The sequence below is a fragment of the Harpia harpyja genome, chromosome 7 (assembly GCF_026419915.1).
Source record: "Harpia harpyja isolate bHarHar1 chromosome 7, bHarHar1 primary haplotype, whole genome shotgun sequence".
In the NCBI taxonomy this organism is placed as follows: Eukaryota; Metazoa; Chordata; class Aves; order Accipitriformes; family Accipitridae; genus Harpia; species Harpia harpyja.
In genome coordinates this window covers 28584913-28609001 of record NC_068946.1, presented here as the reverse complement: position 1 = coordinate 28609001, position 24089 = coordinate 28584913, and the positions used below count along the sequence as shown (strand labels likewise).

The window sequence follows — 24089 nt, the reverse complement described above, 5'->3', positions numbered from 1 at the left end:
TTGGGCTTTTGGCTGAATATTAAGTTACCTGATGTTAATGTGTTTCAGGGGAGCTCAGGTGAAGGGTGGAGCCAGATAAAACTGGTGGAAATTCAGTAGGCAAAATGAGAATAACTCATAATTGAAATACTGCAGGTCAGACTTCACTGTATGTGATAATGCAGAGTTTTCATTTTTGTCTCCCAGATCATATTTATCGAGTTCTGAGTACTATTCAGTTGTTATCATTTTAGAGACAGCAAAGATTTTGTAATAACTGAGTGTTAAAAGTCAAACCCATTGAAGAACAGTGCAGAGTTCTCAGTAGTGACTGCTTCCTATTGCTCTTTGTGCAGTTGAAAATGAACTCAGTAGTCTTGTTTGAATTTGTGAGGAAGGAATTTAAAGCCCAAATGGTATTTTTTTGTGTATTTATTTCCAACTTGGGAAGCATGATGTAGTATAGTAGTCTTAATGTTAAAAAAAAAAAAAAAAAAAAAAATTCTTTCTGGCACAGGATGGAACCGGGAGGTGGTTTTGCTTGCTGCATAAAATGCAGCTTTAATATTTTTTTCCTAAGTATTTGAAAATGGAGGGTTGTGTTCTATTGGTATTTTCTTAAAAACTTAATGTTTTTGTTTTTAACAGATACAGTTATTTGGGAATAATGGTTCATGTTATGTGACTATACTTTCCTCATTACTTGTTCAGTACGATAGGTCTGTTGAATTGTACCATACTGTGCAGAGTCTTGCATCCTGCTACTGAAGCAGCAGTTTTCTTCCCCCATTGAGCAGAACATTCTTTAGGCTTTCCTAGTGATGCTAATGTCATAACTGCAGCTTTCCTGGGCATGAAGACCTATTGCTTCATTATTAGAGACTCCCTCTAGCACCCTATTAAGATGCCTGTGTTTCATCCTTAATGAATATGATAATATTAAGGTCTTGAGCAATTAGTATCGTTGAAAACAGATTCTGCTTTATATTTTTATATTTCATTCTTGAGTCTTGTTTATGCATAAAGATATACCTGTTTTATGTCAAGGACCTGACTAAACAGAAATGATGGGCTCATTTGAATGACTTTTTGATAGAGATGGAGTTCTAAATTCCACTGACCAGACAGTGCCCTGGATACATTGGTAAACTGAGAAAGCTGCTTCATATGAAAAATTTAGAAAATCAGCATGTTACAAGAACTTTTGGAAAAAAAGTCTATGCAGTACTTGCGTAGTATCTTCCTTAATAAAAGCATTTTTTGTTCCCCTCAGGTTATATTTTGTTGTGGTAGTTCTGTGAGTCTTATCATCAGTACTTTATTTCTTACGTAGGATTACTTAAATAACTTATTTTTAAAGAAAACTTTGTGCTATAAGAAATTACTGATTGCACTGGATAGGACTTTTTTTGGACCATTATCCTCACTTTGAAGAGGAAATAGGTAAGACTTGATTCTATAAATGTTTTTTTTTCTTATGCCTAGTGATTGTGCTATAGACACCTCCATTAAGTGAACTGTTGTAATATTTTAATGTCGTCAAAATCTGTCTTACTTTCCAGTGTAATCCTGTAATTTTTATGCCATCAGTACATCCATTCAGAACTGATGACTTCGCTTTGTTGTGGCAGGTGCCATAGCACTACTCCAGTGCTCAGATTTGCTCTTGGGAATGCTCCTGAATTGGGAGGTTTAAACAAGTTGCTCATTGGTTTCATGAGGGTGTACTGGCAGCGTTTATTGCCACAGTGAGACCTCTTACTTCAGTGCTTTATTGGTTATTACATGTATGAAAAAGAAAACTACAGAATGCTTGAATGAGCATGCTTCTTACAGCTGGTAATGAGGATACTATTTGTATGAACGGTAGATAGGGAGGAAGATGAATGTTTGTAGTGTAACAAAGACTGATATTTGGAATCACAGAATTCAGTCTGATGGGTAGAGGTGTCGTGGTTTAACCCCAGCCAGCAACTAAACACCACGCAGCCGCTCACTCACTCCCCCCCCCCACCCAGTGGGATGGGGGAGAAAATCGGGAAAAGAAGCAAAACCCGTGGGTTGAGATAAGGACGGTTTAATAGAACAGAAAAGAAGAAACTAATAATGATAATGATAACACTAATAAAATGACAACAGCAATAATGAAAGGATTGGAATGTACAAATGATGCGCAGTGCAATTGCTCACCACCCGCCGACCGACACCCAGCCAGTCCCCGAGCGGCGAATCCCCGCCCCCCACTTCCCTGTTCCTATACTGGATGGGACGTCACATGGTATGGAATACACTGTTGGCCAGTTTGGGTCAGGTGCCCTGGCTGTGTCCTGTGCCAACTTCTTGTGCCCCTCCAGCTTTCTGGCTGGCTGGGCATGAGAAGCTGAAAAATCCTTGACTTTAGTCTAAACACTACTGAGCAACAACTGAAAACATCAGTGTTATCAACATTCTTCGCTCTGAACTCAAAACATAGCACCATACCAGCTACTAGGAAGACAGTTAACTCTATCCCAGCTGAAACCAGGACAAGAGGCTAACAGCTGGCTGTGTTTGGGCTCTCTTTTTCTGGCTAGGGATTTGACCTCAAAGATGAGGGTCCATTGAGCCAAATGGTTTTGCAGTATAGCTTATCTGATAGAATGTTTTCCAGATTCCCAGTAAAATACTAGCTATTGGTGAATCTTAACATGCACCCTCCCTATCATTTTCCTTTACAAAAATGCAATAATATCTCAATCAGAAGAAAATGGAGTGCTTAGACTACAGAAGAATTTGATAGAACCCAAAGAAGCTCTGAGACCTGCATTCCTGGGAAGTTGTGTGGCTTTATTTTTTTCTTTGACTAATCAGTTTGCCTGTTCATCACTCTTCCCTAAAACCTTAGAAGACCTTCAGATTGTTACAGAAGATACTATCTCATTCTCATCAATCCATCAACAGCTGAGCTGATCTTTATTGGCAAACCTGAATATCTAAGTTATAGATTTTCTGAGAGGAGAAAAAATTATATAATCATCTCCTGTTTCTTTTAATTTGGGTGTCAGTGTACAGGTCAACTAAGAGTATTTCCAGCTCCAAAAGGGTTGGAATCCAGCATGTCTCTATTTGGATGTTTGAAGGAGAGACATGTCTCAAATCCTGATGGGTTAATCCCCTGTATGTGGTGGATTTGTCCTGTGTCCGAACTCTGGAATGGACCTTGAGCACCCACCTGTAGACCATCCTACAGTTGAGGATTATTTCTTTTAATTTAGGCATGGATTTATGCCTTCCTATTACCTGTAAAAGGTAATGGCAAAGTAGTGTTTTCACATTTCCCTGAAAGCTGCTGTTACAAGGTTCTGTCCTTCCAGTAAGTAGGCAGGTGATCTTCAGCTGCTATGGAAGGTGACTGGTTGAAAAGGTGCAAGTACCTGCTCTGCAGCTGTTCTCTTGGCTGGTGTGCCTGTGGGCAGGCAGACGGAAATTAAATGCATCTTTATAAATTTCAGTGACATCCATATAGAGGTAGCTCCTTATTTACGTTTCTCCTCAAACTACAAGTTTTGAGGGCATATAGTCTTTCCTAGCCTTTTTTCTTTTTCTGTTAGTCTTGCAGTGCTGGATGTCATTAATGGTGGTAAGGCCAGAATTTCATGTAGAGGGTTGGGGGTATAATTCTACCATTTTTCTATATTTTAAGGAGTCTAGTACTGAATGTAGGTACCATTCACTTCAGTTCCTGTAGGTCAGGCATTTTTTGTTGAATGCAGTTCTTAGTGGCACAGTTCGCCTGCTGTGACTTTTACCTAAACTGACTATGATAATTTTTTTAATAATCCCCTGTGATACTCATTTGGTGAGTAATTTGATGGATAATATTTTGTATCTGACAAAGCTTTCCACTAACGTTCTCTACTTGCCAACTTTTTTTTATTTCTGAGTACAAGCCAGAAGTGAAACCAGACTGCAAACTTAAGGCTTAAGACTTTGCTGTTAGTGGAAGTGTTGGCTGTAGACTGATTTGGATACAGACCTTTTGTAAGTGATGAGTTGTATGGATAAGGAAGATAGTACGTGACTTGGAATTCTACTTAACTAACTTCTTCCTCCTTGTCAGAACTGCATCTGCTGTCTAACCCTGCAACTCCTGCCTAGAGGTCAGTTGCAGAATGTCTTTCCTGTGGATCCCTGGTTGAGCAGCTGTTGAAATTCTCATTCTGCCAGCTGTAACCTTTTCTATAAGGCTTTCTTAACTAGTTCCATAAGGATTTTGATGGAGGGTTCTCATCTCAGAATTTTTGTTGGATTTATCCTAGATGCTAAACACCACAAAGGTGGGACAGAAATACAGCAGTGCAGAAGTAGGGGAAGCAATAAACAAGGCTACTTGTGACAGTGTGTCTGGAGCTTTTCTAAAAATAGAAGTAATTCAGGGGTTCTACAAATCTGATCAAGGTGAGGTTGCTGTTTTGCAGCAGTTTAAGCCTTGAAAGGCTTAGTCATACCTTTTCTCTTTCATGGGTAGTAAGGCCTATGCAGTTGTGTAATGAAAAATGTTCCTCAGTCTATCCAGGACAAAACCAAGTGGGTAACTTCCTCTGTTGATCCTCTATCATGTCATACTTTGTCACCAGTATATTGGATGATCATACTGCATCTCACCTGTACGTTTTTTTTAACTGAAACAAGCTTCTATTTTTAAAATAAATAATCTTGAAGTCTTCCATTCACTACTTAAGTTATTTCTTTAAAGAAGTTCTTGATTAATTATCTTGCTTTTTACTTGAACTGTGAGTTATTCTACATGAAAACCTGTATGGAAACCAGAAGTCATACATGAAGGTTTTTTGCAGAGTAAAGACTCCAAAGGGCTTGCATTTAGAAAAAAAATCAGTATTTGTTAAGCTTGCAGGAAAAAATGAGGCAAATACATTATTGTGTCAATCAAATGTCTATATATTGTGAACGCTATGAAAATGCAGTTTACCTCCAAATCACATTCCTTCCATTCACATTGAGTGAAAAAGTTGTTGGCTATAACAATGGTTTTTGTTAAGGTATAACATTTTTTTCTGATAAATAAAATAATTGGCTACAGTAAGGGGTTGTCAGCAATGTATTGGATTATTTTTACAAGCAGGTTTATTTCATACTGAGTAAGGACTTCTAAATTTGGGGAAGTATCTGGTCTGCTCTAGTGTGCCAAAAATGTGGCATACTTCGCTTTGACTCATTGACTTCAATTGTATTTTCTTTAGGTTACTCACTCTACTGAGATTTTCTATAGAAATTGTTTCTGTCTTTTCCTCCAGGTTGTCTTCCCCCTCCCCCCTTCCCGTTCTGTAGGATAGGTTGCAACTGTATACTATTATAAAATTTACTTTATTGGCATATTTTTCAGAAGTCTGTTTCTAGCAGTTGCCCTATTTAACAAATATGGCATTTTTTTTTTTTTTTAGATGATGTTGGAAATTTGGCTGTCGTCATCTGCTTCTGGTACCTCTTAACCTGTTCTTTGTCTGCCCAAAGAATAGAAGATTGGAAAGGAGATTGCTCCCTTGAATTGAATCTTCCCATGTCTTGTAGAAAGACTTGCTGAAATTTTTCAAGGACTGAAGGGAGTTAACATGGTCAGCTGCCACAGAATTAGGCTTGTTTGAAAAACCTAGCTGCTGCCAATTCACAATTAATTTTGCCCTGCTGTCTGTAATGAATGTATTCTGAACAAATGTTTCAGGAGTTCCTGGCATTATGAGCTACAAAAAGAAAACTCCCTGAAGAGCTGGAAACCTGAAATAGTTGTGTTGGGCAACAAAAGGAGAAGGTTCATTGACATTTTGACAATGTGCAGAGAGAGAGAGAGACCAGCATTTGCGTAGTAGTAGTCATGATGCAGGCATTGTTTAGACTGCTGTGAAAAAGGAAGATAGATTTTTTTGGGGGGGAGGGGCGAAGTAGACATCTGTGTCTGGGGAAAAAAAAAATACAATCTAACATTAGGGTCTGTCCTGTCAATGATAAATGATGACTCCTCTATGTTAGGCAAGAAGATTAGCACTCGAAAATCCAGAGAAGTCTTCTGTATTAGTGTTTCAGGAACAGTTATTTGGATAGCTCTCATTGAGCTGCTGACTGATGGGAGATACTAACTTTACCTGAAAAACTCTCATAGAAACCACTCCCCTGGCTTTACAAATAGCAAAATTAAGAATTAATTTTTGCTCAAAATACTCAACATAACTCAGAAATGCTTGAAAGGACACTCATGGCCTGTGCATTTTAAATATGTTACTTCTGAGGATTTTTTCCTCCTTCTGATTACTGTTGTATTCAATCCACTTACTTTTCAAAACTGTCAACAGAACAAAATTGCTCTAAACTCTTATCCTTTTCACATACTTCCCACTTGAAGTAAGATGGATGAGATAGGAGTATGCCAGTGTTGATCCCTTAATCCTTGAGTCTGGAAAAATGTTGGTTTAGGCCATCTTCCATTTAAATTAGATTTTTTTGTGTTATTGGGGAGTAATTGCAGCAAGTCAGAAGCTGAAAGGAGTATATGGTTTGCTTTTCTATATGCAGCATGCTTTTTGTTATTAGACCTTTCATGTAGTATTAAAAATGTAGTGCTAAAGTGCTAAAGCGTCCTTCTCCTCACTCTCTTTGTCCCAGGTCTCTGCTAGCTGTACATGCAGTGTCCTTTTTTTGTTTGTTTTGCTGCAGCAACGTTCACTACCTTTTAACTCTGAATAGAGGCTGAATACCTACTTTAGTTGTGGGTTTTTTTATAAATCATGAATTTTGCAGTTATGTATGTTGCCATCGTATTCTTTCTTGTCTGTAAGTACAAAATACATACTCATTGCTATCATTTTATTAAATAAGCCATATTCAAAGGCACTAGGACAACACTAGGTAGGTCTTTTTTGGTAACTACAGATGTTTCAAATGTAACATACATCTGGCAGTATACACACATTGTCTTGGTATGACACAACCATCTTTTGAATTCAACAGAAGTGGAGGAGTCTGGCTTGTTGTTCATATTGCAGTTCATTAATGGCTGTAGATATGAAATGAGCATCTCACTAAATGGAAGTCTTGGTCAACCTCTGACTCTTGCCTTAAGGGTTTGAGAATAGACAATATGAAAAAAATACCAGCTTCTTTCCAGATGGCTGAATGCTTGTTGTATCTTTATGTTTAGCTGTCATTCAAATGTGAATGCTGTGGTGATTATAAATGTCTTCCATTTTTCTGGTTTGAAGTGATCCCTTTTATGCATTGTGTGTTTAGAGATTAACTGTTTGGCTTATCAATAGAGCAAAAAAACCCCAACTTGATGGTATAGCAAAATCCAGGATGTTAGTGTTCGTAAGCAGACTTGACAGTGCAGGTCTTAGCTCCATGTACCATGTTGCAGACAGTAGTTGTAGTGGACTATTAACATTCTGCGAAACGTTATTTCAGTTTTGAAACATCTTGTGCATGATAAGTTTCATACTGCTGTTTTTTGTTAGTGAAAAAATGTTTTTCTGCAGAGTGTGTGTAAGTTTGATAGAGGAAGAGGCTTTGTGGGAAGGAGTTTCTTTTAATTGGGAAGAAAAAAAGCTGGATTTAGTTTTTAAACTATGAGTGTGAATCATACTTTTTACGTGGTGATTTTAGCTAAATATGTGAGTTAATACTCAAAGATACAAGTTACAATTTAATGATCAAACTGTTTAATACTGTTGTAATCTTGCTAAAGCTCACGTAATGAATTTTCAGGCTTTTTTCTTGTTGTTTTTTGTTTTGGAGCCGAACTTCATAGTTAGCGTAAGAGATAGTTCTAATAATGCAGCCAAAGCTGTTGCAGGTTCTGTAGGAGGCCAAATCACTTACCTTATGTGACCATTATACCAGCAGATTCTGATGTTATCATTTTTTCTATTAACTGACAATGGCTATTTCCTTACTTAGTAGCCATTTAAAAAAGAGAATCAACTGCTTCATTGCATGTGCTGGTTTCCTTTTTCAGGCACTGCACATAGCGATAAAATTTAGTGAAAGTAGATCCAATTACTTTGCTGAAAAGCCTTCAGTATCTTGTGGCTGAACTGGTCAGTGACTGGCTCCCTACAGGCGTTTGTGTAGGTGAGTCGGGAAACTGAGATACTATCACCTCTGTTAACGAGATGACAATGTTACACTGGAAGTCCTATTGACAGTGCATTGTGATAAAGCATTCCTGTAACCTGGTTAGCCTTGAGCATTCTTGTGAATAATGGCTGTTATGTCCTGTTTGCTGTAGGCATTTCCAATAGTTCTTTGTTTAAATTTACAGTGAAATCTTACTTCTGTTGGTGCTTGAGCGTAGCATAATATGTGGAGCCAATGTATGTGGATACAGTTGTGGAGCCCAAAGAGAATGAACAAGGTAGTTGACTGAAAAGTAAATTGGACTTAGCTGTATGAGTGATGGATGGCATCAAAATGCAAATGAAAAGGAAGGTTATAATGGCATCTCAGAACTGTTGCAAAATATATGCAAATACAGCATTTAATCAAGTTTGCTTACCAGCTGTTGTTTTCATTTGAAGTTTCTTGTGGGGTTGTACTGACTGAATTAAAATTGTGTAAAGAAAGTTTCCACGTGGCCCTTCTGCAAGCTATAGAAAGAAATTCCTGGTCCGAGGGTTGGAGGAGGTTGCCACCAAACAGTAACTGGAACGTGTGCCTCAGGTGTCATTTTCCACATTTGAGCTGAATGTTCTACTTACCTGTCTGTTAGCTGTTTTGCAATGACTTTCTTTCTGCTTTGCCACCATCTCTTTTCTTTTAAATCTCTGAAGCCCTTCCTTCCCAACCCTTTTTTGGTTCTATTTCCTGAAGATACTTGGAGGAGCAGGAGAAAGCAGTTCTTTTTGCCCTTCAGGATAAGGGGCAGGGCGGGAGGAACCTCTCTGCACACTAGTGGAATTGAACTTCAATGGAAGAGTGAATAACCTCATTCTTGTCTTTGTTGTCTTCTATCTGGCCAAAATCCACTTCATGAGATGTGGTTAGGCATACGGCATGAAGTGTTGATGAGGTGTTAATTCTGGAATGTTCTGTATTTTTCAGTCAGGTGAAGGTGGAAGTTGATCTCAACAGTGAGAGAAATGTCCTTGTTTGGGTTTCATCCAGTTCCATCACTTGGCGCTGCCAATATGATTGGAGGGAGAGGTCATCTAGGCTATTCACCAGCTGTATTTGCTGTTATCTCAGAGTCAAATACTAAATCCAATATTGTACTGTGATAATATAAATTTTATTAATATAACAAAATATAAGAGAGATTATATAATACTTCCCATGGTGTAATATTATGCTGGTAAATATTTTTATTACTTTTAAAAATTTCCTGTTCATTTTCTTTCAAGTAATAGCCAGAACCAGTGAAGTTGACTAATCTTTATGGAATTAGGCAGTGCTTGCCTGTTAGTTGTGCCTTCAGAACATTCTTGACCCAGTCATTTTTGCTACTGAGAAGGGAGGAGGGAAGCTGGTTAATTTAGCGTTTCATGTGAGAACAAAGTGGCATGTAACAGCTTCATCTAGTACAGACCTTGCTCCAACACCTGTATGGTTGGAAATCCTTTATTTCTCTCCCCGCACATCCAATTCCTAGTTGATCTGTTACTTTCTCTTGTGATGTACTGCCTCAAAGGGACTCAACTTATATCTTCAAATACTTATAATGCTTTGGGTATTTAAAACTACCATGGCTGTCTCGGCATCTTTCTAGCACTGGGGCCTATAATTGTCCCTAATGGCTCTATTTTGGAGCACAGTGACCAAATGTACTGTGAAAGGTCATGTATTTTCTCTGTCTTCTGAGTGAGGAAAAAGACCCCAAATCCATGCTTAACGCGTCTCTAAATAGAGAGCAATGAACTGTAACTGCTAGTAGGTTGACAGCGTGGAGAGAACTGATTAGGGTTGATACGGGAAGTGGCACCAGTGGGAGTTTATTGCTGCAATGCACCAGCCTTGGAAGTGTGAGAAGACAGTGGTGGTCTGGGCTCTGACTGGCCTTACTGACAGTGCAAGTCTGCCAACCTTCTAGCAAAATTCCTCCCCAACCTCTGCACAGTGCCTGATCCATGCAGAAAATAGGATGGCCCTGCAGCAGCAAAGTCCTACTGTTTTCTGTGAAATACTTTCATATGATTGAAGGAGAGGATTTTTCTCTTCCAAAAAGTATGTAATGGCTTTCTGTGTGGAATTAAGGATATAGTTCTGTAATTTACTACTGTTTTTTCTTACTTGAGCTTTGTCTAAAGCTTGGTTTCTGTTACAAGGTTTTACAGGATTTCAGCATACCTAATCTGCATCGTTTTACAGGTATTTGTATTCGGTTTTGTGGACGTTTGGAGTCTGCTGTTCCTCATTCACATGTTTGAAACTCCCAGCTGCTTCTGATAAGCAGTCCTGTGTCAGCTGCAAATACATTAATCACTTTATCAAAGGAAGGCCCAAACAGTTGTAAATGAAATAATCTTAGATAGTTTCTAGATGCAGGACTGAAGTGGTGGCTGCTCTTATTGTAGATGCTGAGCCATTTATCATTTTTTGTTCAAGATCTTCAGTGCTGAGTTTGTTACAAATGGATTTGTGTGAATTTACAGCCAGCCTCTGTTTTTGTTATCTGTAGCTGTATTGAATGATTAGAATTTAAAGGTGTCTTCAGTTTTAGTTGGCAAAAGATCAGTGTTGCTTACTCACTTAACTTGGACTTTGCTTTTGAAATACAGTAGTCTTGTACACATGCCTTTCATATTTTTGTATTATTTTCGTATCCCCCCCCCCCCCCCCCGTCATTTCTGTGTGAAAAATGGGTGGCAATTTGAAGGAGCAGCTTTATAGTTCTGTGTGCTCACTTTAAGTTGGATTTTAAGAAATCGTGACTGTGGTCCCTCAACCCCCCAGTGTTACCTTCAGATAGCAAACAAAAAGCCAGACTCGGTGCTAATTAATTATTTGCCAGGTGCCTGTAGCTGTGTAGCAGTTTGCTTATTAGTGTAACAATACTACTCTGAATGTTGTAGCTAATATTTGACACAGAGAACTTGGGATTTGAAAGTTAAAGCTTAAAATATTGTGGTTTTACTTAGAGGTGTTTTGTTCTGGAGCTGTTGTGTTAACTTACATAGGGGTGAGTCTTTTGTGTTTCTACATTGTTGAAGCAATCTGGTCTAATGGGCTTGATAAGCTAAAGGATATTCTTAGTTTATAACTAAAGATCAGTTTACACTTGCATTCATATAGTTATCTTGGATTCAGAGCCTGGCATACAGTGCACTCCAGTTTCAAGTGAGGCTTTAAGGGGAGTTTTTTTTGTAGTTGTTACAACTGCAGTGTGTGGACCTCTTTATCTAAATGCACGTCTCCAGCTATCTTTGCCTGTTCTGGTTTTGCATACTTGTTCTTCACGGAAGTATTCTTCTTAAATGTCAAATGCTGGAGTGTAATGTAAAGGTGGGCTATGTGATCACTCTACTGATGTATTCTCTACGTCATTTTACTCAGATAATATTCAGATAGTGGGCCATATTCAGAGAGTGGTTCTCATTCACATTCAGATTCAGTATAAAATCAGAATGCTCTTATTTTTGAAGGGTTCCAGTGCTGCAAATGAAATAAAAGTTGAGTGTAATTTAAAATACTCTGGGTCATTTTGGAGTTATATATCTGTGCTCCGACTATTGGATTGTTGGGAATTCTGTGCTAGGGATATCACTGCAGTTTTTTCTGTTTCCTTCTTCAGACCTAATGTGGGAGATGGGTATTTTTTTCCCCTGCATATTCAACTTGCAGCATAAACCAACTTTCTCTTGTTTCTGTTCTCTGGTGATAGTGGAGTTCACTAGGTGAGATGAGTAACTACCTTCCTTGCCTTGTGAAAATGAAAAGACTTTCTATTTATTAGTACATAGTCCTATTAATTTCTCAAAGCATAATCATTTAAAGATGGCTAAAGAACAAGAAATTTCTAGTCCTTCTTTGCAAACACTGTCTCTGAGGGACAGAGGAGAATCACTGTCTTTCCGTTCTGCTGTTGCCTATAGTATGCAGGTGTCAAGTGACCCGAGTGGAGGAAACTTCTTCACTGTGCTCCCTTTGCCATGCTTTATAATCTGTCTGAAGAACTTACAGTGTGTTTGTGTTCTATCGTTTGTGTTCCAGGAGCTCAGAGCGGGATCATTATCATAAAATGTGAACTGGGACACTTTTAAAAAACAAATGAAACTGAGGTGATGGTGGCATGTATATAACCTGTACGTCACGTTCCTTGTAGCAAGCATCTTCACCTTGAGAGACCGCCCAAGATGGAAGCTCTCTGATGTCTGAGCCTGTCTTGCTGTGAAGAAGTGGCTATTATAACTTGTAAAAGTTTGTTTTTCCATCTACTCAAGAAAAACAGAATGTGTTAATTGTACATGAAAATGAATGAGAGAAGGAAAGAAGAAGAAAAAGAATGGGAGAAGGATGAGTTTCTTTCATCCAAAATGAAGTTTGGTGTATGATGGTGTGAAGAGGATTGGTGAAGGAGGTGCAAAGAAGTGGTTATTAGTCCTTGCTGTTGTGTCTTGACTTTTAGTCATAGTAGTACATAGTCCTGTTAATTTCTTGGAGCATAATAACTTGAAGCTGGCTAAAGATCAAGAAATATTCTAGGCCCTCTGGTGACTAGGGATTGAGTAGCAATTTTTTGGACTATTTATCATGTTAAGTATAAAGCTGATAGTGAGCTGTGCTTACGCTGCGTTAGTCTCATTCAAAAGACTGAAAAGAAACTGTGCTTTCTGGTTGTCAGCTGTGTCTGCCTTCACTCAGTAGTCCCCTTGACTTCAAAGAAAAACAAGGGAAGAATTTTCTGCCCTTTCCCAGATGGGTAATAGTTTTTTCTGTCACGAGTCTGTGGTACTCCGCAGGCCTCATGCTTGAATTGTTTGGTTGTCTTTGTTTGTTTTGCTCTTTCCAGTCTGATGCTTAAGAGCCAGCAAGGCAAACAGTGTGAGCAGACTTCACAAAAACTGCAGATGTGCTGAGATAAAACCAACCTTAGTGACAAAGATAAATCTGTTTCTGTACTGACCTGATCTGATTAGAGTTCCCGTTTTGGCATCAGGTTTTTAGCACCTTCAAAGACAGAAACTTTTAAAACTGGGTATTTAAAGTGACCTTATGTAAATTTTTTTTTTTTTTCCCCAGGACTTCTTTCCTACTTTGTAATTGCACCATTTGGCTATATCACATCCAATGATGATTTGGAAAAAAAAAAAAAAAAAGAATTGGGGGAAGGATAAGTTTTCACAACTAGTCTTGAAAGATAAAGTGAATGAATTTAAAAAAATCTTTGTGTGTGAAAATACATAAAATGAGATTTTTTTTTAATTAATTTTTTTAAAATCACTCGTTTACATGGAATAGCTTCCTCTGCTATATTCTAAAAGCAGATCTTCTAAATGTTAGGGCAAATTGTGTTCTTTTGAAAAAAAATCTTTGGTTCAGCTCATACTTGAATGTTTAATTTATTCCTGTTAAGAGGAGTAAAATTTCTTCTGTGTTGTCTTGCTGTGGAGAAAACTTTTTAAACTCCCTAAAAATCAAAATGTGTGCTTCGGCCAGAAACAAGCATTATGGATATATTATTTAGACTGGCTTTACTTCCTGTGATCTCTCATTTTATTTCCTGTATTGAAATCAGGACATATAAGCTGACATAAACCAGGCACAAACAGATCAAGTGTGTCCTTCTCCAATAAACACCCATGTTAAAAAGTATTTTGATCTTTTGAGAGGTTCAGTTTTTTTGTGGTTTGATGTGTTTTTAATTCTTGTGAAAAGATGGTCCTTGATGCTCATTTGCAGGTAACATATTGCTTTTTAAAAAAAAGTACTGATGTAAGGGTTCTTCAGTTACTTTATTTCCTGTATGTTCTTCATGCATGCAGGTACTTGGTTTTGTTTGTTTTGAGAGTCTGACTTGAACTTTGAAACAGTTCAGTACACTGTAACTGTTGTATGTGAATTAATAAGGGAGGCTTACTAAGGAGAAATTTTAGATAGGAGTTGGCTGCTGGTGTTTTTAGGACGATACCATGCTCAACAGTTATGTTGTAATCTAGTATTCTTTTAATTTTCTTGAGGTAATTGGTCTAAGATTGCTTAAGTTACTATTAGGTGAAAATTCATTTTGAGAAGCCCTCATGTAGCAGGCAGTGGTGTCCTATCTTAGCCTGATGAAATGTGTAAGGTCTTTGTGATTACTTCAGCTATGTACTTAAATGTGTTGCAGTCATGTGATACAGCCTATAATTTCAAAAGCAGTTACTGAAGTAGTTTGTTTAATTGGACCTCTTCTTGCAGAAAGGGATATGTGAGCGAGCAGCTCTCTCTGAGTTACGAGCGTTGACAGCTATGAGGTGGGTCTCTTCATTGGCAGATGCCTTCCTAGTAGGAAGCTGACAGATGCAAACAGTGCTTAAAATGACACCATTGTCAATATTATGGTTTTAAAATTTTTTTTTTTTACATTTCTTGTTTGCTTCACTTCATGGTTTATGGTAAAGAACAGTTTCAGGGCTACATACCTGTAACTGTATCGGCTGAAATGAAAATACCCATGCTATTTGTGAATACTATGGAAAGGGAGGCGAAGTTATGTTTTGGTGTGGGGCTTGAAAGCTTGTTAGTCAGCCCTGCTAAATTTACTGGTAAAAGTGAAGAACTTTGTCTTGTTTGTACTCAGAAGTTTGATTGCTTGGAATTAACTTCTTTCTGTTCTCCATCACTTCCCCACCCCTCCCACCCCTTAAACCAGAATTCCGCTCTTAAGATCCTTTCTTATGTGGCTTTATTTTTATAGTACTTTGTTTTATCTCGAAGGCAGATTAGGAAGCACCTTTTACAGTCATCTTTCTCGGACCGTTTCTGCTGTATGGCCTTTTGTGTTTTCCATAGTTTTATTGCTGGATGCTTAAAAGCAGTTTCTTTCTGAGCAGACTACCTTCTGTCCTTTGCCCTCTCCTCACCTATAATTTCTGTCTTTGAGCTCAGTCAGTATAGATCTTTCCTGAATATTACCGACTTGAGAGAACGTGTGTCACTTCAGCTGGTAGAGGGATATAAAGAAGTTTTATCTTCTCTCTAGCATCTTAAAGCATTTTTACTTCTAATGCAAGCAGATTCAGAGTTTTGGTAAAGGAGAACAGCAATACTATGGAATACATGAGGAATCTTTTTTACTATCTCACTGTGCTGTAATGTTTTTCTATTCCTTGTATTATCTTGAAGGTTTCTGCTGCTTTTGAATTTCTAGCCAGAAATGATTAAAAATGTCTTGTTTAACTTTATGCAGTTGAACTATAGAGCTATAAAGACAATTAATTCCAGGTAAGAATTTATTTTCAACAGTGAGACCTAGAAATGTGGGTTTGTAACTTACTGTGTTATACTGTAATGCAAACTAAACCCTGGAAGCTTCCTGAGTGGTGAAACCTGAATGTTGCTTTTTCTCTATTTTTGGAAGTTTGTGAAAAGATGACCTGATTTATACTCCGTTGGCCTTCATATAGGGAGGCTTGTTTGGATCTGGTCAGTGCTAGGATCCGCTAAATTCAGTAAATGTCTGGAACAGACTTAATCTCTTGTGCAGAAAGCTGTTCATCTTTGATTTTTACTGAAGCTTCCTGTGTTTGCTTTTATTCCATAAAAATGTCATCTCTGCAACATACAATATTGTTACAGAAATGATACAGTTCTACTACTTCAGCTGTCTTCACAGCTATGAATGTAGTTCTTTGCCTGCTAGGAAGACGGGGGTGTGATACATTTTTATTAGGTTGTATAAGGATGTTCAAGTGCATGTACCTTCTCTTGTTGCGGAGATCTAACCATTCAGCTCTAGATCATTCTTGAGAAATCCCTCTGCTGTGACTGAGGAGTATTTAACAACCAGCAGTGATAATATGTAGTATGCAAACATTTGCTTCCTGATCAGCTGTTGATTTTGGGAACTCAGTATTCATATTCCCATAAAACCAGAGCCCCAACTCTGCTACAGATGATGATGGCAGCCCAGTTGCTGGCAACTGAAATGCAGTCTGGCTAGAAGTCCCATTTCAGGCTTGTTTGGAGGTGGTTTATGGTAAACAAACAAAAAATGCTAGAGGCTGGTCTAATTTAGTGATACATTTAGAGTTGAAGTTTGAGGCTGTGACCGATCTCATCTATCTGTTCTTCTCCAACTCCCTTTTTGTACTCTGCTCTGCACGCAGTGGTTTGAGAGTAACTAATACTTACTGCTATTTGGCTGTGGATAATGATACATCATGTAGCCTTATAATGCTTATAGAAATCATTAAATACTTCTTATATATTGGGAGGTAATAGATCACACTGCAATATACAATCTAAAAATAATTAAATGGTAGAATATCTTTCTCTTACTGACCTCAACCTTCATATCCCCTTCATATCCCCTTCATCAGGAAATATGTTGTGAGCATGGGTGTTTTAATCTTATTTTTATACTGTCTAAATGACAGGAAACAATGTAGCCAGAGTCCAATCCTTCCCCCCAGCTTTGACCTAGCATTTATTCTCTTGCTGTGGATGGGGAACAGGCATATGTGATTTCCATTTTTTAAATACGTCCTTTTTCATGCTGTATTTCATTGACATTTATTTGCTCTAACGAAGCAGTAATGTGGAGGTGCTTCTAAAATACCAGCCTGAGAAGTAATTGTGGGAGGAGTCTCTTACTACTTCTTTTCTACTTCTGAGTTTTTCAGTGCATCCTATCTTTACTGTATTTAAATTAAAAATTCCAGGATAGAGATTGCAATTAATTTTATGCATTCTGCACAGCAGAACAAATAACAGCACCAAACAATAATTAATTGCGAAATCATTAAGTGGTGTTGTTTATTTTATTGATGGGCCAGCTGAAATGTATTTAAACTTGTTAGGATTCTCTTGCTCATTAACAGTCTGAAATATGCTATATGAACTGCAATATTTATAAAGTATTTTGCTTTCATTTTCAGAAAAGTAGACTGACACTTTCCTATTTGAGTTTGGAAAAAAGGAATCAAGATGGTACTCCAAGCTTTTGATACATTAAAAATGTGTGCTTTTAGATGTATTCAAAAAACTAACAATAAACGGGAGTGTCTTTTAATTATAGACTGATTGGTATTTCACTTGAGTGTGTGTTTGTTGACTGAAAATAAATGCATAGAAGAATTCTTGAACCTATTTTAGACTGTTTAAACACTGAAGGTGTTGCATGAGGTAGCAACAGTTAAGTTAGGATTCTGTGACAACACAAATGTCAAAATCACTTTTTAAAATTTATGTTGCTTCTATGCCTCCATCGCACTTGTGTATTCATGTGACCTGGCTTTAATTTAACATTTGGTAAATATTTGCTTAGTAATTCCTAAAGTGTTCTCCCACACATAAAGGAAATGATGATAAACAGCTTTTAAGTGGCTTGATGTTAAACACAAACATGACTTGCAGCCCTAAGGTAAAATGCACATTAGAGTAACTGTTCAATATTCATTTGGGAAATTCTGGTATGTATTATACCAGGTAACTTATTCATATTTTTTCTTTACATATTTAGATGTTTCTGTTGTATACCTCAGCTAAAGTTCTGCATAAGAGTTAAATGCCCTGCTGTAAGAGAACTTCTCCCCACTCCTGCCGTTAAGATTTTTTGGAACCTGTAGATGTGTTTTCTCCTTAACGACCCTGTTAACAGGAGAGCATTTAGGAGCACAGATAGACAATAACCATACTTGAATGCTGCCCATACCTTCTAGGCTGCTGTTAGTGTTTTATTTTTACAAGAGACTCATTCTTTTGTTTTTCAAAATTAATTCTTCCTTCTTGAGCATGTGAACTTCCAGTGATGATGGTTAAGAAGATACTGGGAGGAATCATTCTAGACACTGTCACTCATTAGAAGGACTTTAATCTCAAAGTAGAAAACTAGAACCTTTCAGTTAACAAAACAAACAAAACAAAACAACAACAAAAAGTTGTTCTAGCATTTTAAAATATAGTTCTTACACTTTTTTGCTTTGTTTGGTAGTTTTCTCAGCAAGTGCCTTCTCAGTAATTATGTGCTTAATCAAATCCCTTCCCTGAGCAAAAATGGGATAAGTGTAATTTTGTCTTGTATTATTTATAAACTTAAAATTCCAGCATTTTCTGCTTTCAACAGGTAAGAAGTATTATTTCATTGAAGCAAACATATGCAAGCTGGGATCAACCCTTCACAAGTGTAACATTGTAACAGCCTATCACCTCTGTTACTGGGTTCCTATTTTCCTTTCAGACCTTTCAGAAAATACTGTAGAAGCAGAAAAGCTGTCTGTTTTGCAAGAACTCCAGTGATATACTTTATAAAGTTACCTTGTTACTGTGGAAATGCAGTCTCCTGCTTAGTGGTTTTAGAATATATGGAAACCTGAAGTGTTCTTGACTTTCTTCGTGACTGTCGTATCTTACTAAAATGTAAGAAACTTAGAGACCATCCCTTTCTAAGGAAAGTTTCGATTTCTCCAATGACGACTGTGTCTTGGATGTACCACAGTTATTTTTCAGGCCTATTCTACTCCTTTTCAGCTCTAAATAATGTGTGAAACGTGTGTGTGTATGCATGCATATGCATGCACATTCATTTTTCCTCCTCTTACTGTCCATCCCCTACTCATCGTGCGGATGAAATGCTATTTGGGACTCAAGATATTCAACTCCTACATCTGCTGGTAGCTAATGGCTTTTTCTGTATGGCGAGCCAGCTAGAATATTGGTGTTTTATTTATTGAAGCTGTCTGGACTCTTGGTGGGAGTAAAGAAGCACAGAAGAAATTGCTGCATAGATTTTAGGGTTTTTTTTGTATAGACACTTTATATCCTGTGCATGGCAGTGTTTGGAGTTCATCCAATGAACAGAAAATGTTCTCTGACTTTGAAATCTCTTTTGGAATGGGTGAGTGATTTTGCTGGTCAGATGAACTGTTGTTACTTCTGTGACTCTGCAGAGGGAATTTCTTCCACCTAGGCTATCTAGGAGTAGTTACTATTTGCTTTATCAAACAAGTCTATAAAAAGCATCCCCCCTCCCCCCACCCCACCCCTTAGTAGCTGTTGTTTTAACTTTCAGGGATGAAGTTCTGGTTAAGTTAATAGAAGCCAGTTTCACCTTTGTATTTCTTAAAAAGCAAGTGTTCAGTCTGGTTGTAGTCTCTGGTAGTTACTGTAATTACAGGGGAGTCCTTGAGATCAAAAGGTCATAGTGGCTTCACGCTGTGTGTACCTGAGTCATAGAGTGTGTGGGAGCACTATCTAAACTGTTAAGAAGTATTTTTCTGCTAAGGAAACTATGTGAATCCTTTTCTGTTTTAGTGCTTGTATTTCAGTGTCAATTGTCATTCCTTTCTTTTAAAGAATCCAATGTTGGCCACGCTTGCTCCAAAAGATTGGTGACGAATGGCACCTTCTGCTCTTTCAGACTGATTTAGAGTCTACTTTCTTTTGATATGGCCACTAACAAAACCATTAAATTACTGTATTTGTTGTGGCCCAAAGTAAAAGGAAAGTTAAGAATTTGTTAAGCTTAACGTAGTTAAGGGTGGCTCTGTGTCTTGAGCTTGTTTCCTGCCAACTTGCTGCGTTCTATTGGGACAATAGAGCTTTTACACTTTTTTTTTCTCCTTTGTTTCTTTTTCAATGACACATCTGGGTTGGCACAGCTACTGAATCACAAACGGAAGCAAACATTGAAAGCAAAATATTTCCATCAGCTGTTTATTTTTTTCACATCAGCTTTATTCTGTCTACAGGACACTTGAACAGCACAATACATATAACAGGTTTTAATATATCTTCAGACAAAAATGTTAGCTGCAGAAGTTTGTCTAATTAAGAGGAGTGGTTTTCAAGTATGCTGTTTTAGTGTTACTATGAAAACCTTTTGTGATTGCATTAGTTAAAAGGTTCAGGAGGAACATCTGTAGCTACTGATGCATTCCAGTTTGAGAGAATCATGTTTGTACGTTTATTGGTAGGGTCAAGTGACACTCTTTCACAAGGTTTCTGCATTAGGTAAATTGTTTGATCTAAGCTAACATGCTTGCTTGTTGCACAGAGGTATGTTTCCTCTCTGCCTTTTCATCTTAAAATTTTGTGGTTATGGTAAAAATACTTAAACCATGGGCTTGAAAATAGAGCTTTGAGCTGTAATAGTTGCCTTCACTTCATCACTTTGAAGAGACAAAAGCATGTTAATTGATTTTCTTACATTTTGTAATTTTGAACACCTGATGCCCAGAATGAACAAACATTTGCTATTTCACAAATGGGTGGTTTCAGTGCAAAATGAAATAACTGTAGTTAGACGTAAATTACAGATTAGACGTGTTACAAATAGAGATGCTTTTATGTGCTTAATTGGGTGGTTGTCATTCAGCCACACCGTGCCTTAGATATACTTAACCCTCAAACAAGTGTAAGGGGGTAAAAAGGCTGTGGGTTAACCTAAGGCAGCTAAGCCCCACACAGCTGCTTGCTCACTCCTCACCCGTTGGGCTGGGGAGGAGAATCTTAAGGGTACAAGTGAGAAAACTCATGGGCTGAGATCAAGACAGTTTAATAGGTAAAACAAAAGCTGCACACACATCTCTGTCCCCTCCCGCCTTTCCCCCCAGCTTTTATTGCTGAGCACAGTGTCGTATGGTATGGAATATCCCTTCAGTCAGTTGGGGGTCAGCTGCTCTGGCTGTGTCCCCTCCCAGCTCCTTGGGCACTCCCAGTCTACTCACTGGAGGGGCAGTGTGAGAAACGGGGAAGGCTTTGATGCTGTGTAAGCACTGTTCAGCAATAGCCAAAACATCCCTGTGTTACCAACACTGTTATGGTCGCAAATCCAAAACATAGCACAATGCAAGCTGCTATGAAGAAAACTAATTCTACCCCAGTCCAAACCAGTATGTCTCAGTGGAAGAATTGAAACTGAACTGTGGAAGCTAGATGGGTCAAAACAGGAAAAATATTTTGTTTAGAGTTCACCAGCAGTTTGTCTGTTGGTAATGCTAGGGTTGTGGTGTGAGGTTTTTCAGTTTGTTTTTTGACTGCTGTCTACTGATGATACAATAAGAGAGAGGCCTAACCCAATTGATCCACGTCTGTACCTATGATGGAATTACACTGATTTATCTGCTGTCTGCATCACTTGATGGCCATAGTTGTAGAATGTTCATAAATAAATATGGAGTGGAATATCCCTACTTCTCAGGGACTTCATTACATGGGGAATATCCAAACTAGAGATAAGGAACTTGCTAGTCTATATAGTGTGGCTATTGTGCTTCACTTTGCTTCCGAGAACTGTGATCTAATTAGATTTGACAAGGAAGAAGTGATTGGAAATATAGATGTAATAGAAATGGAATCATTGGGATTGCATATTGCACATCAGTGCTCTTCTTTGTCCATTTCTGAAACCTTTATCAAAGTTACATGTGTGTATGCCAGTTTCTTGACCCTTAATTTTAGCATATTCTGGCCAGTCTGCATAATATTTGATGGAGGACTCAAATATTCTTTGTAATCTTAACTAAGCATGTTTCCTTTCTTCAGCGTCCTGTAGAAGATGTGCCAATCCACCATTTATCAGTGCTGATACTATAGAGTACTCAAACATCTTGCTATGACTTGATGAGCTGCCATGTGCGTGTTAAACCACAATAGCTGGCCCTAATAAGATAAATGTTCAAATGTTAACTAAGGCAATTCAAACATTACTGCCTGGCCTGTCCCCCTGGGAAGTTATGTGTACCCAGGTAGCTAGTATGGATTGAGGGCAGTGGTTACAGACTGTGTATCTGCTCCCTGATTTGTATTTCATGTCAGGGAGAATTTGCTGTTGAGCAGTGCGCTCTGTCTGAGCCTTATGGCTTCAGGGTCAGTGGAATGATGGCTAAGCTCCCAGTTATTAAAGTGAAGTAGTTAATATATGAGGAAGGCATTAGTTTTGGAAAACTAACATGATCCCTGTTAATATGGTACACAGTGTTGCATTGGAATTTGAGAGCAATTATTTGTGAAAACGAACTGGGATTTATTCATTATATTCATTTGTTTTTTGCCACAATAGCCTGACCTACCTCCTCAGAGAAAGAAATGATGGGTGTTTTTTAAATATATAAATATATGTATACACCCCTCCACTCCAAAACTGTCAGAAATGGTGCATGTCCATATGTATGTATATTTATGTGTGTGTGCTGATAAGCCAAATATTGTAACTATAAACTATTGTAAAATGAAAAAACTTTAATTTCTCCATATTTTTTATTAACTATTTAACTTAAAGGATGATAAGGAAATGGAAATGTACATTTTAAAGACCTTTTGCATAGTGTTCTATAGGTAGTGTCCTGTTATGTGTCTGTAGCTTTCATTCTCTCAGTTTTAATTTCAGATAGTAGCTCCAAGTTTCTACCTCACGATTAAAAAGGGAGATGGGTGGGAAGCAGCTGGGATACAAAGGTGCTTTGTCTGAAGGCACTAAAAACCATTGCAAGGTTAGGTTAAGAAGTCTTGTGTCTGTCTTACAGGATCCAACTTCCTGGGTAAATATTCACCACCTGGAGTATACAGATGGAGGAATCCTGGACCCAGATGATGTGCTGGCAGATGTTGTGGAAGACAAAGATAAGGTAGAGCTGGGATGAAAATACTACTTTTGCTTTTTTGCTGTATCTTTTCAAATAACTAATGCTACTTTCTTATTTCTTGGACATCTGGCAGGTGAAGTGGGTGTTAAATATTCATAAATTAAACACATCTGCCCATAGGTGCTATGGCTCTCTGTTTCTGGAGTAGAACTGGAGGGGGGGCAGGGCGGAAGCATGACCAAAGCAATGAAGATTATCAGAGGAGCCTAGCAGTTGATTTAGGACTTAACCTTTTCAAGCAGTTTTGTGTTTCTTTTTATGGCTGTATGAAAATAGCGGTGAAGGAATGCGAGTTTTGCGTGACATCTTTTTTTTTTTATGCCACTTAAAATATCTTTTATAATCTCTTCCTTTGCTTAGAATTAAGTTTTTGAGAATCATTCAAATGTCATGGTTGAATACGTGTGACAAAATAAACAGTCAAATCCTGCAATGACAAGAACAGCTGCTTCAACTGCGTTAAATTTCAGGAGGAGTTCCCGTGATTTGCTACTGAAAGTCTAAGCAGGCCAGTTATTAATTTTAAAAGCGATGAGTCTCTAACTTTCAATTCAAATAAGATAGATTTCCTTTCTGGGTAGAGAAGTAGTAGCTGCAAAGAAGCCCCGTTTAATTTTTTTGTAATTATCAGGAAAATTTAGTTTGGGGATGCTAATTGGTGACTTATTTCAGCATAGAGGAGGAGGGGTATAACTTATAATACTTCGCTGGTTTTTTTTCTTTCTTCATAAAATCAGAGGAAAAAGTATATCTGGTGACTTGAAACTGAAGATCCAAATATGGGATATGCCTGTAGTTTCGGACAAATAGTGTTGTCTATTTACAGTGCCATATGTTTGGTGACTTAAAAAATAGTTTTGTATATTGCAAACAGAAATGCTAGTTTTGTATGTTGTTGATTCTTCAATGACTTTATGTAAAGTGCAACACTTTGGTTATGATTAATGGGATGCTGTTTCTCAGTACCGTAGACAATTGTCTAAGGCATACTTCAGTGTCATTTTATGGTAGTTTGCATGGGAATTCTTAAAAACAATGGAGTTCTATTTGGTATATGTTTTTTATCAAACTTGTCTTTCTTGCTTGCCCATATTTACTGCAAGTGTACTTAAAACACCCTAAGACTTTTTTCCAGTAGTGTTTGGAGACTAAAGACTGGGTTCTGAGGATTGAGACACCTGTATATAATAAAGGATAAGACCATAAGCATAAGATGCCATAAAATGAGCTAGTGCATCAAAGGGAAATGTGTTACTGGTCTCATCAGTTAATAAAAAGTAACATGTCCACCCAGGATTTCCTCTATTTGAAGTACTGATACATGAACACTTACGCAAATATGAG

General features: G+C 37.8%; 1 protein-coding gene across 4 annotated transcripts in view; it reads left to right on the top strand.

Moving 5' to 3' along the window:
• The window catches only part of PARD3B (par-3 family cell polarity regulator beta), a 447999-nt gene that overhangs the window by 6354 nt on the left and 417556 nt on the right, over positions 1 to 24089 (top strand). For all 4 annotated transcript variants that reach the window (XM_052791531.1, XM_052791532.1, XM_052791533.1 and 1 more), the window contains exon 2: positions 22626 to 22727. In XM_052791531.1, the coding sequence (XP_052647491.1) occupies positions 22626 to 22727 (102 nt within the window). The remainder of the gene's footprint in view (positions 1 to 22625; positions 22728 to 24089) is intronic.